The 15,652-nt window shown below is 48.2% G+C and overlaps 1 protein-coding gene across 8 annotated transcripts in view; it reads right to left on the minus strand.

Annotated features, from left to right (window-relative positions):
* Positions 1–15,652, minus strand: part of SPTAN1 (spectrin alpha, non-erythrocytic 1) — a 50,470-nt gene that overhangs the window by 23,420 nt on the left and 11,398 nt on the right. For 6 of the 8 annotated variants that reach the window (XM_064170962.1, XM_064170963.1, XM_064170961.1 and 3 more), the window contains exons 5-24: positions 15,450–15,596; positions 14,800–14,933; positions 13,982–14,126; positions 13,739–13,893; positions 12,471–12,606; positions 11,842–11,943; positions 10,396–10,533; positions 9,941–10,051; positions 9,482–9,559; positions 9,165–9,320; positions 8,674–8,878; positions 8,397–8,578; positions 7,431–7,674; positions 7,001–7,123; positions 6,013–6,230; positions 5,205–5,297; positions 4,778–4,912; positions 4,168–4,316; positions 2,866–2,925; positions 404–602 (exon numbers count right to left, since the gene is read on the minus strand). In XM_064170962.1, coding sequence (XP_064027032.1) covers positions 404–602; positions 2,866–2,925; positions 4,168–4,316; positions 4,778–4,912; positions 5,205–5,297; positions 6,013–6,230; positions 7,001–7,123; positions 7,431–7,674; positions 8,397–8,578; positions 8,674–8,878; positions 9,165–9,320; positions 9,482–9,559; positions 9,941–10,051; positions 10,396–10,533; positions 11,842–11,943; positions 12,471–12,606; positions 13,739–13,893; positions 13,982–14,126; positions 14,800–14,933; positions 15,450–15,596 — 2,910 coding nt within the window. The remainder of the gene's footprint in view (positions 1–403; positions 603–2,865; positions 2,926–4,167; positions 4,317–4,777; positions 4,913–5,204; positions 5,298–6,012; positions 6,231–7,000; positions 7,124–7,430; positions 7,675–8,396; positions 8,579–8,673; positions 8,879–9,164; positions 9,321–9,481; positions 9,560–9,940; positions 10,052–10,395; positions 10,534–11,841; positions 11,944–12,470; positions 12,607–13,738; positions 13,894–13,981; positions 14,127–14,799; positions 14,934–15,449; positions 15,597–15,652) is intronic. The other 2 variants (XM_064170965.1, XM_064170964.1) reach the window with 1 other exon arrangement.

A 15,652-nucleotide genomic window follows, 5' to 3' on the forward strand; every position in this document is an offset into this window, starting at 1 on the left:
GTAACCAGCAATAGAACAAGGGGACACAGTCTCAAGTTGTGCCAGGGTAGGTATAGGCTGGATGTTAGGAGGAAGTTCTTCACAGAGAGAGTGATTTCCCATTGGAATGGGCTGCCCAGGGAGGTGGTGGAGGCACCGTCCCTGGGGGTCTTCAAGAAAAGACTGGATGAGGCACTCAGTGCCATGGTCTTGTTGACTGGATAGGGCTGGGTGATAGGTTGGACTGGATGATCTTGGAGGTCTCTTCCAACTTGGTTGATTCTATGATTCTATGATCTCTGGGAGCTGGGAAGCAGGTAGCAATGAGAAGACTGTAATCAAACTGAAGACTAGAATGTGAGGCTCTCCCTGTCCTCACAAAACAAACTAACTAACACGCCAATTCTGCAGCACTACAACACACCTTCTGAAAGTCATCAAATTTCTTCTGCAGCACCTCCACCTGCTCCAGATCAGCTCCCACTTCCTCACTGGTGAGGGCAGCCTCCTTCTCATTGATCCACTGCTGGAGCTCATTTGCCTCACGGAACAGCATGAACTTTTTGCAGCTCTTCTCCAGCATGCCTTTGCGCTTCTCTCCCAGCTCCAGCAGGGAGTGGTACCTGCAAGGGGTGAGAAGAGACACAGAGGCAGTCAGAGGGCAGTCAGCAGAGTCACTTACCCAGCACTGTAACCACCAAAGATGGGAGAAGTGCCTGCTTCCTGCCCTGCTACACAGCCATCTCCTCACGCAGAATTCAGTGAATGCCAGCTGCAGGCTCACCTTAGATAGACAGCACACCACAAAGGTCTCCCACATGCAACACTTCACCAGGTAAAAGCAAACTCAAACCACAGCTTAGGGCAGAATAAGCTCTCAAGTTCCAGCAGCACAGCAGTGCAGGGATGACTCCAAAGTGTCTGGTTCTGAGAGGTATTTTCCTACAGCACATCCAGGTGACAAATCCCACCAACCTCCCAGCTTTTGGACTAGGCCAATCTTCAGAGCAAAACCTGCTAGATGCTTACAAAAGGGGTGAACACAACTACACTCAGCTGGGAAATTCATGGGACTCATTCCACATGCACTGCCTTTGTACCTGTGCAATTCCCACCAGCAGCCTCATTTATATGAGAATGAATCCAAAGATGTTTATTTTCCAGTCCAAACCAGCTCAAACCTCAGCAGCCCAGGGATTTATTTCAAACCACAGGAAAAGTGAAGTCCCTTATTCAGTTCCTGGTAACCCAGCTAGACACTGCTGATCCTACCAAGCCTCACTCAAGATACTGCTGCAAAAAGCCAAGGGGAGCTTGCAGGTGCTGATGCTGAGTGACAGCATCCTGCAGCAACGCCGTCTGCAAAGAGCCTGCATTCAGAAGAGCCTCACTCTCCACACCCCTCCCCATTGCTCCCCTCTAAGTTCTCTAGCAGATGAGATGTTCCAGCTGCATCTTGATGGCGTTTGAGATCTTGAAGCAGATTGCACCTTGGTCTGCAACAGTGATCCACAGCAGCAACTGATCCTTACTATTAACCCATTTGGATAGTATTAAATCAAATAAGGCAAGACACTACTGAGATGCCTGCAGTGGCCTCAGATGAGGTGGTGGAGGCACCGTCCCTGGGGGTCTTCAAGAAAAGACTGGATGAGGCACTCAGTGACATGGTCTAGTTGACTGGCTAGGGCTGGGTGATAGGTTGGACTCGATGATCTTGGAGGTCTCTTCCAACCTGGTTGATTCTATGATTCTATGATTCTATGAAGGAAGGGAATCTTTGCCAAGCTCTCCTTTCCCACCCTGCAACGCAGACGTTGAGCAGCTAACACCTCCCAACTGCAAGGGCTCAACAATGCAGTATTTTCCAAACCAGGAGCTAACTCAGGTGACAAAGCCAGCTGAAGAAAATCCTGGATACCCTGGGCTGTAACATCTGTGCATCAAACTGACAACCAGCTCTGAGTCCTTCTATGGAAGCAGAGAGCTCCTGGTTTCTTGCTTGCCCTGGTTGAAGACCGGATAGAAGGAACTAAGAATCTTTCACACTGGGTTTGAATAGAAACTCTACCCTGACTTGAGGAAAACACTGGTTGGAAGCCTGCCCCAGCTGCAGATGTGTGCCACAACACACAGCCTCAGGTATTAAGTACTTGTGAAGCTCAGAGCATCTGGGGCAAAATGCCTTCAGGAGCAGACCTTACCTCAAAGTTGCTCTGCAACACTTCAGAGATGAACGGAATCACTTCTGATTCTCAAACCCAAAAATCCTCTCCATGGAGAGCCAGGCACAGTGGACACAATTGTTTTAGACATCCCCACACGTTCTATGGCCATAATGCAAACATCCTTCCCCCGAGGACATACCCACAGGTTTGAAAACTAAGTCAACGTTCTAGTGAAGCCCACTCACCACAGAAAGAGACCAAAGCTTTTGGAGTGCTCTGCATGAATGCTCCTTTGTGATAAGCTTTGACAACCCCGCACCCCTCAACCTGCCCAAACCTTCCCAGCCCCACAGACACTCATGGGATGCAGTATCTGGGACAGGTATTCAATACCTCAATGTGACAAACCAACATTTCCACCTGTGCCTCACAGTGCAAGAGGTTCTATGCAAGAAAAACTGCTAGGCCTTGACTAAAGCCTCTTTTGCTGAGCAAAATCAGCACACTGCAAAGTGACATCAGCCATTTGGCAGCATAAATGACCAACAAGGTAGGCAGTTGGCTACAGAGGACACAGAACACACAGCACAACAATTCACACTGCAGGAGCTGCTGCCTTCTGTCTCTTTGGAGCAGCCTTCCCAGAGAAGGAAACAAAGGAGGATGAAGAGTGACAGCATGGAGACAGCAGGGTTTAGAAAGGGCTAAGCCTACTCACAGTTCTTCCACCTGTTTCATACGCAGAGAGACACTGCCGACTTCCTTAGTTATGAGAGTCCTGCACAGACAGAGGGAGCACAGCAAATGCATGCAAAAAATTAGTCTGATTAACAAAAATAATGAAAGCAGCAGCTCCAACCATGGGTTGTCTGCAGTAGGAGATGGTTAAGAGTTCACATTTAAACAGAGAAAATCAGGTGTCACTCAGAAGCAAACAAAGGGAGTAAGACCATGAGCATGATTCACAGAAGGGTGCAGTTGGCCTCTCCCTACTGGCCTCATCTCCTCATGCTCATGCCTCTGACTGAACTGAAGGGTGGGCTCCTCTCCTTGCCTCTATAGTAGGGCAGCCTTCTTATAGGCCTCCAAAACAGTGTGCCAGCCCATCGAGGAGGTGACACATGAGCAGAACCCTGAACACTGCCTCGCTGTTTCCAAGCACCTTTTTCTCTCCCTGGTGGAAGTTGGTTTGCTTCAGTTTGCTTTTTTTTAACCAGCAGTGGCTGTGTCACAGTAAAAACTGGTGACTCAAAAACCATGGAGTGGGCAGGAATTCTCACACAATGACAGGGCAGCTGTGCAGACAGATGGCAGCATGCATAAAACCTCCAGTTTGGGCTTCCAAGTGGCTTGATAAAGTGAGCCAGTAACTCTCAGCAATCACCCACAGCCCTTGCCTGAACTAATCTACAACTACCATGTGCTTTGAGAGGTCACTGCCCAGCAGTCAGGCAGTTTTCTCTGTCTGCAGTGTGGTGCTCCTTTTCTAAAAAGAGAGAAGGGAAAAAAAAGGAGAGGGAGCACATTTTAGCTCCTGTAGTGGCACTAGAATAAGTGAGCAGCGATGCAGGCACAGCTTCTGAGAAGGTCACCTCCAGCGGCAGCCCTGGGCAGGGTAGGCACCATGCTTCCGGCAGCCAGATTTGGAAAAGCCTTTCCAAACAGAGCCCACACTGAGCAGTGACGACTACAAACAACAGCTGCTAAGGACAGAGATAACTCACAAACAGGTTTAGGCTGTTAGGTAGGACAACAAAAGGAACACAGAGTACCAAGGTCAGACAGCAAGTTGAGCTCTGGTGTCATGAGCTGTACAGTTAAAAATGGGAAAAACAATGAGAAATATAAAATAAGAACAAACCAGCTGAGCACAGAGCCCCCAGGAAAGCAGCCCCTTGTCTTGCTCCACATAATTACTGCCTAGTGTGAGAGGTATCAACCTAAACCTGGGGCCTAAGCGAGGCAGAGGCCCAGCCAGCAATGGCTGGGCATGTGCCAGCTGCCACCAGTCAGCTCTTACTGGTTGTCGATCTGCTCCTGGCGCAGCGCAATGCTGCCCTGCTCTTCCAGCAAGTTCTCCCGGGATGCAGACTGGGCAGGGTCCAGCTTTTTCACGTAGGCAGCTGGCACAAAGCCCTGACGATCGTTGACTTCAACTTTCCACCAGTCCTGGAAAGAGCAAAAAGCAAAAACCCAAACTACTGAGGCAAGTCCTAAGTGTGGTGAGCAAGTGGAGACTGCAAATTAGAGGCTTCTGCTAACAGAGGAAACCCAGCAATGCTCACGACAGTTTGCTCTTACAGAGACCACTTCCAGCAACATCTCTGAAGACAACTGGGCCTTTCTTCCACCCTCCCCTTTGGTCAAAAATTCCTCAACAGCAGGCACTGTTTTCTCACAGATACATGTCCTATAGCATTTGCTGTTTATCTGACAGCTACAGGAGCCATAAGAAGGCTAAAGAGGTGTGGAAAACTGGAATAGGAATGCAGACTAAATGTGTAAACTCTTTAACTACTTTAAATGCTCTTATTAAAAAAAACAAACAAAGCACTGGAAAAGAAACCACTCCACAGAAGACAAGATCAAGTGAACCAAGCAGCTCAGGAAATCAGAAGGCAAGAGCATACCTTGTTGGTGCTGTTGAGTAAAGTGAGGATATCTCCCTTCTTCATAGTCACCTCTCGGGGACTCTTCTCCTGGTAATCATAGAGCGCCAGGACTAGCTCTTTTCCAGTTTCATCATCTGTGGGAGCAACTTGTTGCTAACAAAGAAGTACAAGAAAAACGAGTTGGTTTGTGTTTATTACAATCAAGTAGTTGTCCTAAAAAATCCTTAAGGCTGGTACGGGGCCTCAGAATGCTCCTGTTGAAGGGACTGCAACGCTCAGACATTAGCCTGCTCTCTTCCATGCACCATAGCTGCCTGCTGTGGCTGTAAACTAGAGCATTGAGAAACCCCAGCAGAGTGTGCAGTCAGTTCTCAGAACCAACAACTGTGAGTCAGTTTAGTCTTTACCTTCTGCTGATCCATTTGAGCAGCACCAACTTCCTTACCCTGCATGACTGGGCCTGCTCCCTCAGCGCCTGGATACTGCTGCCATAAGCAGAGAGGTCAGACATCAAAGCTTCATGTTTCTTGAGCAAAGCCTGCAAGTGAAAGCACCAAAGCCCCATCAGCACCTGGCCACCCCAGACACTGCTCTGCTTCAAATCCACACTTTGGCTCCATAATCGGAATGGGAGTTTTCTAGAGCTGCAAGTCTTGTGACTCTCATGAGAATTACCTCTTTTGTTATTTCACAGGCCAGACAGGAGTCCAAATGCTCCTGGTGCCTTTCCTCTATCTTATCTCAGTAACATTCCTTTGTGGTGATACTGCATATCCCACTTCAAACAGCGTGAAGTTTGGAAGTGTGCCTTTAAACTGCATGGCAGCTCAGTCAAACCTCCAGCAGCAAGATCTGGGAGATAGATCTGGCCACAGAATGGTGCCAGCCGAGTAACTCTAGACAAATAATCACCTCCAGACCACAGAACTGCTGCAAAGCAGCTCCACACTGAAAGGCAAGTTCAGCGAAGGACCTGCTGATGCCAATCTGCATACTTCACAAAAACCCTATAGATAAGTGGATACAAACGTGAAGTTTTCTTACAGTTGGGTTAATCCACTGAAGAGCAACATTTCACGTGCCATAAACCAAAACTGCCATCTCCTGGCCCTGAACCAAAACTCAGCACAATGCAAGAGCCTTCTGCCTCCAAGAACCTTGGAATCAGCAGAGCTCCTGAAGTTTTCACCTGGACAAATCCAAATCCTCACTATGTTTACATCAACCCGATTGAAACAACAAATCTCAAATACCTCAGCAGAGTCTTCATCTTTTCCATAGTCTGTGCTGCCTACAATGGGTTCCTTTTCCCTCATCCAGGATTCTGCCTCATTAGCATCAGCAAAGTACTGCTGAGCTTGCAGGGAATCCTCTAGATCCTGCCGCCGCTGAGACGCTTTTGCTTTCAGAGAGTCCCACTTCTGGTTCAGCTCATTCAATTTGATTTTCACATCCTCAGCTGCAAAGTGTCCTAGGTGACAGAAAGAGAGGGAACTGAAGGACCTGCAGAGACAGCCAACAGGCCCAGAGGATTATCTGTACTCCTGGAATTCCCAGCAAGGAGACCTGTTAAACCTATGAAGCCTGCACTGACCAGAGCAACAACAGCACAGCTCAGCTTATTCTTGTGCCTCAGACTGAAAGCACTGCACCTGTCACACTGTGCTTGGGACAGCTGAATCGTTAACAGTAAAACAAATCACATCACAACATTTCTTCTCAATGAAGAAAGAGGAAAGATCCTATCTTTCCAGGGGCAGGTTCTGATGACAGCCAACGATTACTACAAACGTGTGTTTCGGATGCTGGAATCAGGGAGACTTGTTTAGCGTTCTGGTGTTGAGATCTAGGATCAGAAATAAAGACACATTCTTACTGAAAAGCAGGAATGGCTCTTGCTGCCTTTGTGGAGGACCATTTCTCCCATCATGACTGTGTGTATCTCAGACACAAGCCTTCAACAGATTTAAAAACCAGGAACTAAATACCACAGGCACGAAGCTATTGAGTACAGGGCTTGCAGGCACTGCTCACTTGTCACAAGCAGGTGGAGATCTGTGAGAGCTCTGACAGGTTCCCACCAAGGAATCTATCTTTGTTTTCAGTGAAAGGATGGCCAGAAGATCACTGCTACTGGTACCTCCTGCTGCTTGGGTAACCACTGGCAGCAATTCTCGATTGCACAGAGTCAGAGAACAATGCCCAGCACAGACTTATGGAAGAATGGACACCCAGACATACCCTCCTCCACCATGGCATTTCCCTTCTGTGTGACTGCTTTAATGCGGGGCTCGTGGCCTGCAATTTCAGCCTGCAACGCCTGGTGCTTCTTCAGCAGATTCTGGACACCAATTAAGTCCTTGCCTGAAAGACAAAAAACAGTGAATCAGCTAACTTGAGGTTATCAAAGCAAACAAAAAGTGTAAGGAAGCTCTGAGCAGCACCAGACAGGCTTTGAGTAGTCCAGAGCTGTCACCAGGAAGACAGGCAGCACAAAAGCTACTGCCATGAGTGCAGGAGAAAGCCAGCAGCTGAAGAACCACGGCTGGTGGCAGAGTGGCCCTCCAGGCAGCGTTCACTACAGTGAGCACTGCAGAAACTTCCACAGAGGAACAAGCTAGAGTAGGCCAGCTCTGACATCCAGACCCAAGAGATTCCAGGAGGGACCAACCTCGGTTTGTGGAAGCTGCAATGGGCTCCTTTTCCCTGATCCAGGTCTCCTCATCCTCGATGTCCCGGAACAGCTGCTGCAGGCGAAGGGAATCAGCGAGCTTCTGCTTGCGAGCCACCATGGGATCCTTCAGCGCCTCGTAACGAGCCACCAGAGCTTCCTGCTTCTTCTTGATGTTGTCTGCATCGAAATGCCCAGCGTCCTGGAACTGGCGTGCCTGGATGGTGATGCCATCGATGCGATCCTGGGATGAATTCAGCAGCAGGTCAGCAGCCGTCTGCTGGCTGCAGGGACCACGCTGCAGCAAAAGAGCTGCAGCTGCACACCGCCAGGGCAAGCACCTGGGTACTCCTCACAGCCTGGCCAACACTCAGCACATCAGCTAAATGCCACTGGACTTCATCTGGTGAGGTCACAACACACACCAGCGTTACAGATGTGCTGCTCTAGATAAGCCATGGTTCAATTGCTAACAACTGCTGACTCCAGCTGTGGGAGCTTTGTTGATTTTCTTGCTGTGGATTTAGTTTTCCTAAAGATCATCTGCAGAGGAAGGAACCTCCTCAGTAAGGTTCATAGGCTCTTCCTCTCAGTTCTAAGAATGGCATGAACACAAAGTGCAGAGGAAGAGGCTGTCTGCAGGTGGAGAAGCCAAAGAGAGCCCTTTCCTATGCAGACCAGAGCACATCTCTTTGAAGCTGGCATCCACAGCATGCTTGGTGGCTGTGCTGTGCAGCTCACAGCAGCTCGCAGCACAGGGTTATTCTGCTTTTCCTAAGGGCTTAGTTTTCTCAGTTATGACAACGCTGTTCTTAGAGACACACAGCTCAAAATTATCTCTGATAAACAGCCTGTAAAGGCTCAAGCTACACAAACAAGGCAAATACAGACCTGCTAAAGTCTCTGGAGCAACTGCTTTTCAGAGAGCAAATCTAAAACAGCAGAAGGAAAACATACTTCCCTTACCTGATGGGCAGCAACATCTGCCTCCAGCAGAGCATGTTTCTTCTGAAGATTCTGAACACTGGTAAGGTCTTTTCCATAATCATCAGAAGCCAAGTGTCCCTCTACCTCATACAGCCACAGCTCAATGTCTTCCACGTTGCGATTAAACTGCTGCTGTTGATTGGCTTCACGCAGTTTTATACCTGGCCAAGACAGAGGGGCAAGGGGAAAAGACACCTTCAGTGTTCTGCTTCATTTCCCTCACTTCCTGCCTTCCTCCAGCTAAACTCTCTCACACCTTTGAGCTCAGTGGCCTCCAGAAGCTTCTTCCATAAGCTGATCACTTCGTTCATGCGAGCTGCAACCTCATCAGAGGCATAGTGACTGACATCGATCAGCTTCTGGCCAGCCTTCTCCAGGGCATCGATGCGGCTCTGGTTAGCAGAAAGCTCTGCTTCAAAAGCCTGATGCTTCTGAACCTTGCCTTGCAGGTTTGATGGATCCTACACATGGAGAAGAAAATAAGGACCTTGCAATCCAAACAGAGTATCTACAACTCTCTTAAGGATTTCTAAAACTAGACTACATCCATACAGGTGCCAAGATGTCATGATAGGGTTTGGTGGTAAGCCAGAACACTGAAGTTATAGAGAGCACCATGGTAGCAGGGTGGGAAAACCCCCTTAGGGAAAGGACAATTCCTCCTCTTGCCTTCGATGGTATTGTTAGACTGATTACACTAAGCCTGGTACTGCCTTAGAACAACTCTGATGTCTGTCTTTGGTTTACCTTGTATGCCTCATCTGTTGCAGTCTTCATCTTTTCATTAACCCAGCTCTTGAGCTCGTCAGAGTCCCGGAAGAACTGCTGCAGATGGAAGGAGTCTGCCAGCTGGGCACGGCGGTGCATCGCTCGCTCATGGAGGGCATTCCGGCGGCTCAGCAGCTGAAAGGAGTAAAAGCTTTTGAGTTCTTCAAGCTTAGGAGAACCACCACTCTATCTGTACAGAGAGAGCTCAGCTGACTCAATGTGCTGCAGCCACACCACTGACAATAAAGCAGAAGATGGTTTAAAGTTGACAGCCCAGAGCTGTCCGAGATACTCACAGCATCTCTGCGTGTAGCAACATCATCCATGGCATAGTGGTTGTTCTGAATCAACTTCGTAGCAAACTCGTCTAAAGCCTGAAGGAAAAACAGGTTCTCATTCACTTAGTGTCACAGAAATCATTTGTGCAAGTCTGCTCAGAAGAGTTCTCAACAGATTGTCATGGAGAAACCAGCCATGACAACATCTCCCTTCTGCATCTGTACCATCACCTGCACTTGGAAGAATGCAGGTTTTGCCCAGGCACCATGCACAAGCACTGGGTTACTCAGCTCCCTGGGGCAGCAATCAAGACCTACCTTCATTTCCACAGCTTTACAGACAATGCACAACTTAGAGACAAGAAACCCCACACAAGTGGATCACTCTGCTCCTTCTCTGTCAGTGCCTCCTCCCCAGTCCAATCCACCTGTTTTATCCCTTGCCCACTGACAAACCACCTCATGTAAATTTCTTACTGTGATTTTCTCCTCTTGGGCACTGAGGGATTTCTCAAAGTCTTCATGCTTCTTTAAAAGGGCCTCCACACTATCCAGAGAGTCACCAAGGTCTTCATTCAGCAGAAATGCCTGAAGGAAACAAACACTTTCACGTTGCCATGCTCAGCTGCTCTAAACCAGCTCCAGAACTAGCAGGGATGTTCCCTGCCATGCCATACTACTGACAAGTGCAGGAGACTGTACTTGGGGTTCCCTTTGTGCCTCCCACAGCCAAAGGGTCAGGATCATTCTTTTCACTTCTTATCCAAACACTCTTTTACGAGGGTTAGCACACACATATTCCAAGCCAGCATGTCACAACTAATAGTGTGAGCAGGAGAATGGAGTCACTGCAGCAGCTTGGGCAGCTGGGTAAATAACCCTGCCCAGCACCCTGCTCCCCACAGCATGCTCAGTGAGCTCTGGGCACTCACCTCTTGTTTGCTCATCCAGTTGTCAACTTGTTCAGTGTCTCTGTAGAAAAGCTGCAGGTCCATGCACTGCTCATACTGCTGTCTGCGAAGCTCCCACAGCTCCAGCAGGGCAGACCTCTCATCTGAGAGGATGGTCAGCTGATGGTAGGGGAGAGGAACACAGCAGCGTTTCATTTCATAGTCTGGTTCACAGAATCACAGAGTGTCAGGGGCTGGAAGGGACCTTGAAAGCTCATCTAGTCCATCCTCCCTGCCAGAGCAAGTTCTCCTATACCAGATCACACAGGAACATATCCAGGCAGGTTCTGAGTATCTCCAGAGAGAGAGATTCCACACCCCCCTGGGCAGCCTATTCCAGGGCTCTGTCACCCTCACAGGGAAAAAATTCCTCCTCATGTTTACATAAACTTCCTGTGCCTCAACTTCCACCCATTGCCCCTTGTCCTGTCACTGGGCACCACAGCATCACCCAGCAGAGCCTGGCTCCAGCCTCCTGGCACTCATCTTTACATATTCATAAACATTGCTGAGGTCACCTCTCAGTCTCCTGTTCTCCAAGCTAAGGAGCCCCAGCTCCCTCAGGCTCTCCTCAAAAGAGAGACGTTCCCTTGCCTTCATCATCTTTGTGGCTCTGTGCTGGACTCTCTCAAGCAGTTCTATGTCCCTCTTGAATTGGGGTGCCCAGAACTGGACATAGTACTCCAGAGTAGAGGGGCAAGAGAATCTCTCTCAACCTACTGGCCTTCTCAAGTCAGTTAATTTCCTTCTCAGTGTGAAATCAAGTTGGAACTGAAAAAAGTGATCAACACTGAACTGAAAAATGCTCCCCTCTGTGTAAAAAAAACACTCTCCTGCTACTGACATCACCCTCACACTCAGCTTCCCCAAGCCTGAGCAGTGGGTCCAACCTCCTGGCTCCAGTCACAAACCTGTCCTTTCCCAGATGCAATGTACAGAGGGCTTTAACAGATGACCCCTCCATTCGACTGCAGGTATATCCATGACAGCAGCTGTTCAGCAAACTATGCTGCTGGCTCAGCCTCTGGTCTCTCTTTGGCCCACTCTCAGGGCACTTCAGCTGCCTGACCAGTGTCTCCATATGCAGACTTTGTAAGAAAGCCCATCAGCTTGAAAACCAAAACTCAGAAGTATTCAGTATTTACTGACCTTTCTGGTCACAGAGCTAAGCTCAGATCACCCATCTTTCAAAGGAAAGATGAACTGACAGCCCCTGACAGATAGCACTGATAGTCCTAACAGTCCCTAACAGGCAGCCAGAAGCTGTCAGCTTGAGAATGGGAAGCAGATGTTAAAGACATAGAAGAAGCCCTGACACTGAGGGATGATATGTGGCAGCTCACGAGTTTAACAGAAAACAAACTTCTAAGTTAAGGGACACAGAAGAAAGAAAACAAAAATCTTCTAGGAGCTCTTCTCTCAACTTACCTTTTCTTTAACTTCATCAGAAGCATAGTGCCCAGCACCAAGCAAGGCCTGGCCAGATTCATCAGCAGATTTGAAGCTATCCTCATGGGCATCAATTTCTCCCTGTGGAAGAGGATGTGAATAAGATGTTACCAAGGCAAGCTTAGCGTTGGAACATGAAAGTTGCTATTGGAAAGAACAGAGGCAACAATTTGGACATCTGACTGATAAACATCCAACTGTCTTCAAATGTACTTAACAAGCAACCCAGAATGACATGCACTGCCTTGCTCTGGAGGTAAGGAGAGCAAACCCATGCAAAAGGAAACAAAAGGCTGTTCTTAAGCTGCACTTTCTGCTTACAGCAACTTCAGAACAGAAGCAGTCATCTGTCCAGCTGACTCTAGCAGCTCCAGTTACTTTTTGTCAAATATTATAAGCATTCCTAACCACTCATCTCCTGGAGTATGTCTGCCAGCAAGAAACAGAATGAAAACATTACACCAGGACAATAATCTGGCACTGCACTAGCTGCACGATCAAAGGATTCCAGCGATACGGCATCAGCAGTTCTGGCTCAGAGACTGCCTTAGACACACAAATCAATTGTTGAGGGCTGCTGACTGGCTTTCACTGTATAACCATGATACCTTGTGTTCCTGATGTCTATCTAGGAGGGCTTCTGCTCCAGCCACATCATTGGCAAGTTCATCAGCATTTATCAGAGCTTTCATCTCAGTCACCCAGCTGGTGAGGTCCCGGAAGTCTGCGAGAAATCGCTGCAGCCTGAGAAGAGCGAAAAACAAAGGTAAGCTGCTGGGAAGAATTTGCTGGCATACTGTGTCCATCCTTACCCCAAAGAAAGGGTCACAAACATAAAAGCTGTTCCCCAGGTAGAGACAAAACAAGGCCCAAAACACAATCAGAATGTTAAATAACCAAGTCTGCTCTCAATCAAAAGAAACCTTTCAGAGCTAGAAAAATGCTGGGTTCAAAATCAGTTTCTCCAAGAACTATTTTGCACCTCACACTGAGAGTAAAAGGAGCTTCCTAACTGCAAGCTTCTATGAAGAGAAGAGAAGTAACCAGAAGATGATTCTCAAGCAGAGTGATTCAGGATAGCCCACAGGACTGCTCCTGTCACAACCATCACAGTCGGGGGGGACTGACAAAGTTTTGGTTGTGCAGGTCTCAGCATTAAAACACCAAGCAAGCCAAATCTCAGGTTCCTTTCAGCAGCCTTTAGAGTCACTGATCAGTAAAGGGGATCTGCTGTTGATCTGAAGAAGTGATGACAAGGGAGGCTAAGGAAGAATGACTACTCATGTAGGTCTCCACCATCACAAATCCTGCCTCATGGAAGGGAACAAACAGCAGAATAACAAGACTAGAAAAGATGTAACCTAACCACCATATTAAGATAAATTTCCTTTTAATATGGTTTAAGAGGGATCCAAGAGATCATGTTCCATGGACAAACAGGCTAGTACAAAACCAAGATGGGATGAAGACATGCCACAGCCACAAAGCAGCTGTGACAGAAATGGGCACTTCATTTAGTCTAGGACAACACAGCGAAAAGCACACTGGACTTCAGCCCTCACACAGCCACGAGGGCTCCACAGGAAAAAGATTCATAACACGTGTATTAAAGAGACCCCACCCAAACTAAACCAGCCAGACAAAGCCCTCCAAATCGCAGGCATCAACACAGATGGGAGGAAAAAGCAAACGGCCCTTAGATGTTTCCTTCCACAACTAACCCAAAGCTGTAACATTTAATGTAAATGTTTCTTTCACCACAGCCACTGCTGCTGCTTCTGCGAACACCAGAATCACCCCACACCAGCAACCTCCTCTTTTCCTCTGCCCAACCCAGCTAAGGCAGAAAGGCGATGCCAGGCCAGCAGTGCCCTACCTGTAGGAGTCATTGAGGCGAGCGTGGCGCTCTGCTGCCAGGGTGCGGATCTGCTCCCAGTTGGCTATCAGCTCCTCACGCTTCACTTGGATCTGAGAGGCATTGATGGGGTGGGACTGCTGTAGGCGGTCAGCTTCTGCACACAGGGCCTTCACCTGGGCAGCAACAGGCAGTGAGTTTCTAGCCTTCTATAAGTGGGTTACCTGGTTTAAACTGTAAGTGAAGAGCCTCCCCAGTGGGTACCTTGTCTTCCAGAGCTGCAAGGTCTCGCTCCAGCCCTTCGTGCTTGCGCAACAAAGCCTGCACACTGGCCAGATCTCTGCCAAAATCATCCGAGGCCATCAACTGCCCTTTCTCCTTAATCCAGCTGATTGTTTCATCCACATCCCTTCAAAACAAAGCACAGAGATTGAAAGTAGCCTGTCTCATATGGGAACAGGACAAAAGCAAGATGTCCTGCTGCATGCATGCCAGATGTACTGGCACAGAAACCCAGATCTAAGGAGTGCAGCCAACTGCAGTCACCCTGAAAAACACAACAAACAAAAAACCTGAACCAAACTACACCATGCCTCCAAAACAGCAACACCCCTCAGACCCCAGAAAACCTAAGTCTGAAGAAGAATCCTGAACGTGTATCAGCAGCTGCAAACAAGGAGCTACAGCACCACTGAGCACCAGCCCTCAGCAGGTCTGCTTCCCAGCCTGGACCCTTCTCCAGCTTAATGACAGCTAATCTCAGAATGCTGTCAATGGAAATGAGGACAGAAAGACACTGCCCAAAGACCCCCAGGACAGAAAATAGTGAAGAAAAGCCCTCAGAGGAAAGGGAAGCAAAACTGCAATTAGGAGGAACGTGTACAAATGCGAGGCGTCGGAAAGGGTGAGTGTTCTAAGACAACTGCAGGACGAGGTCCTCATTCAACAGGTCATGAGGAGTACTAAAACAAAACCATAACAGCCAAGAGTAGCTGACTTCATCCTCCTGCACACAGATCAATGCATCATTAAACTTCCACACAAACATTCCAGCATTGCAACAGATCCAGCCAAGCTTATACCTGTTGAAGCGCTGAACTTCAGCTGCCCCAAAGAGTTTTCCTTGCCTCTGCAGGGCAAGCCCCTTCAGACGCTGCCAGCTTGCATTTACTTCATCTTGTTTGGACTTGATCAGTTCCTCTTCAGGGTGTAGCTCCTAGTGAGCAAAAGAAAAATGCTGTTTTCCCATGTTCTGTGGTTCCACATCCATCGACAAAGCCTTGAAACACAGCTGGTTCCCAAGAGATCAATTTGTCATTACTGCACTTTCCAGATGATTACTCCAGTCAAGTTACCGTGAAACCTCTCTGTGTAGACATTCAGTACTTCTACAGCAGCTCCTTTTTCCTTGCACTGCTAACTCAGTGGGAAGAGGGCTGCAAACAGGATCTTTTTTCCCTTGGAATTCAACACTTCCTGCCCTGTCTCTGTCCTTATGAAGCCTCAGTCGAGAATCACAGAACACACTGGTTTGGAAGGGACCTCTAAAGGTCCAAGCTCCCCGCAGAAAGCAGGGATGTGTATTTTAGAAGATCTATTAAACTTGCTTGCACATGTAGAGTAAAGCTTAAGGATCTGCCACCAGACCAGAGGCAAAAGAGGAAGCTGCAGACAAAAGCTCGCTGCGTAAAACCAGATGTGCAAGAGAGGCTTCCAGCACAGGACTGTTTACCTGGATAAGTTTGCCAGCAAATTGGTTCACTTCATTTACTCTTTCCTCGTGAGCTGCAAGGTCTGTCTGGAACTCTTCAAACTTCTTTTGCAAAACCTCAACGTGCTCCAAATCCTGGCCAAGCTCTTCTGAGGTCACTATTGCCTCCTAGCACATCAGGAGACAAAAAAGAAATGTTAGTAAGTCCAACGGGAAATCACTAC

This window comes from Pogoniulus pusillus, chromosome 35, assembly GCF_015220805.1.
Source record: "Pogoniulus pusillus isolate bPogPus1 chromosome 35, bPogPus1.pri, whole genome shotgun sequence".
Classification (NCBI taxonomy): Eukaryota; Metazoa; Chordata; class Aves; order Piciformes; family Lybiidae; genus Pogoniulus; species Pogoniulus pusillus.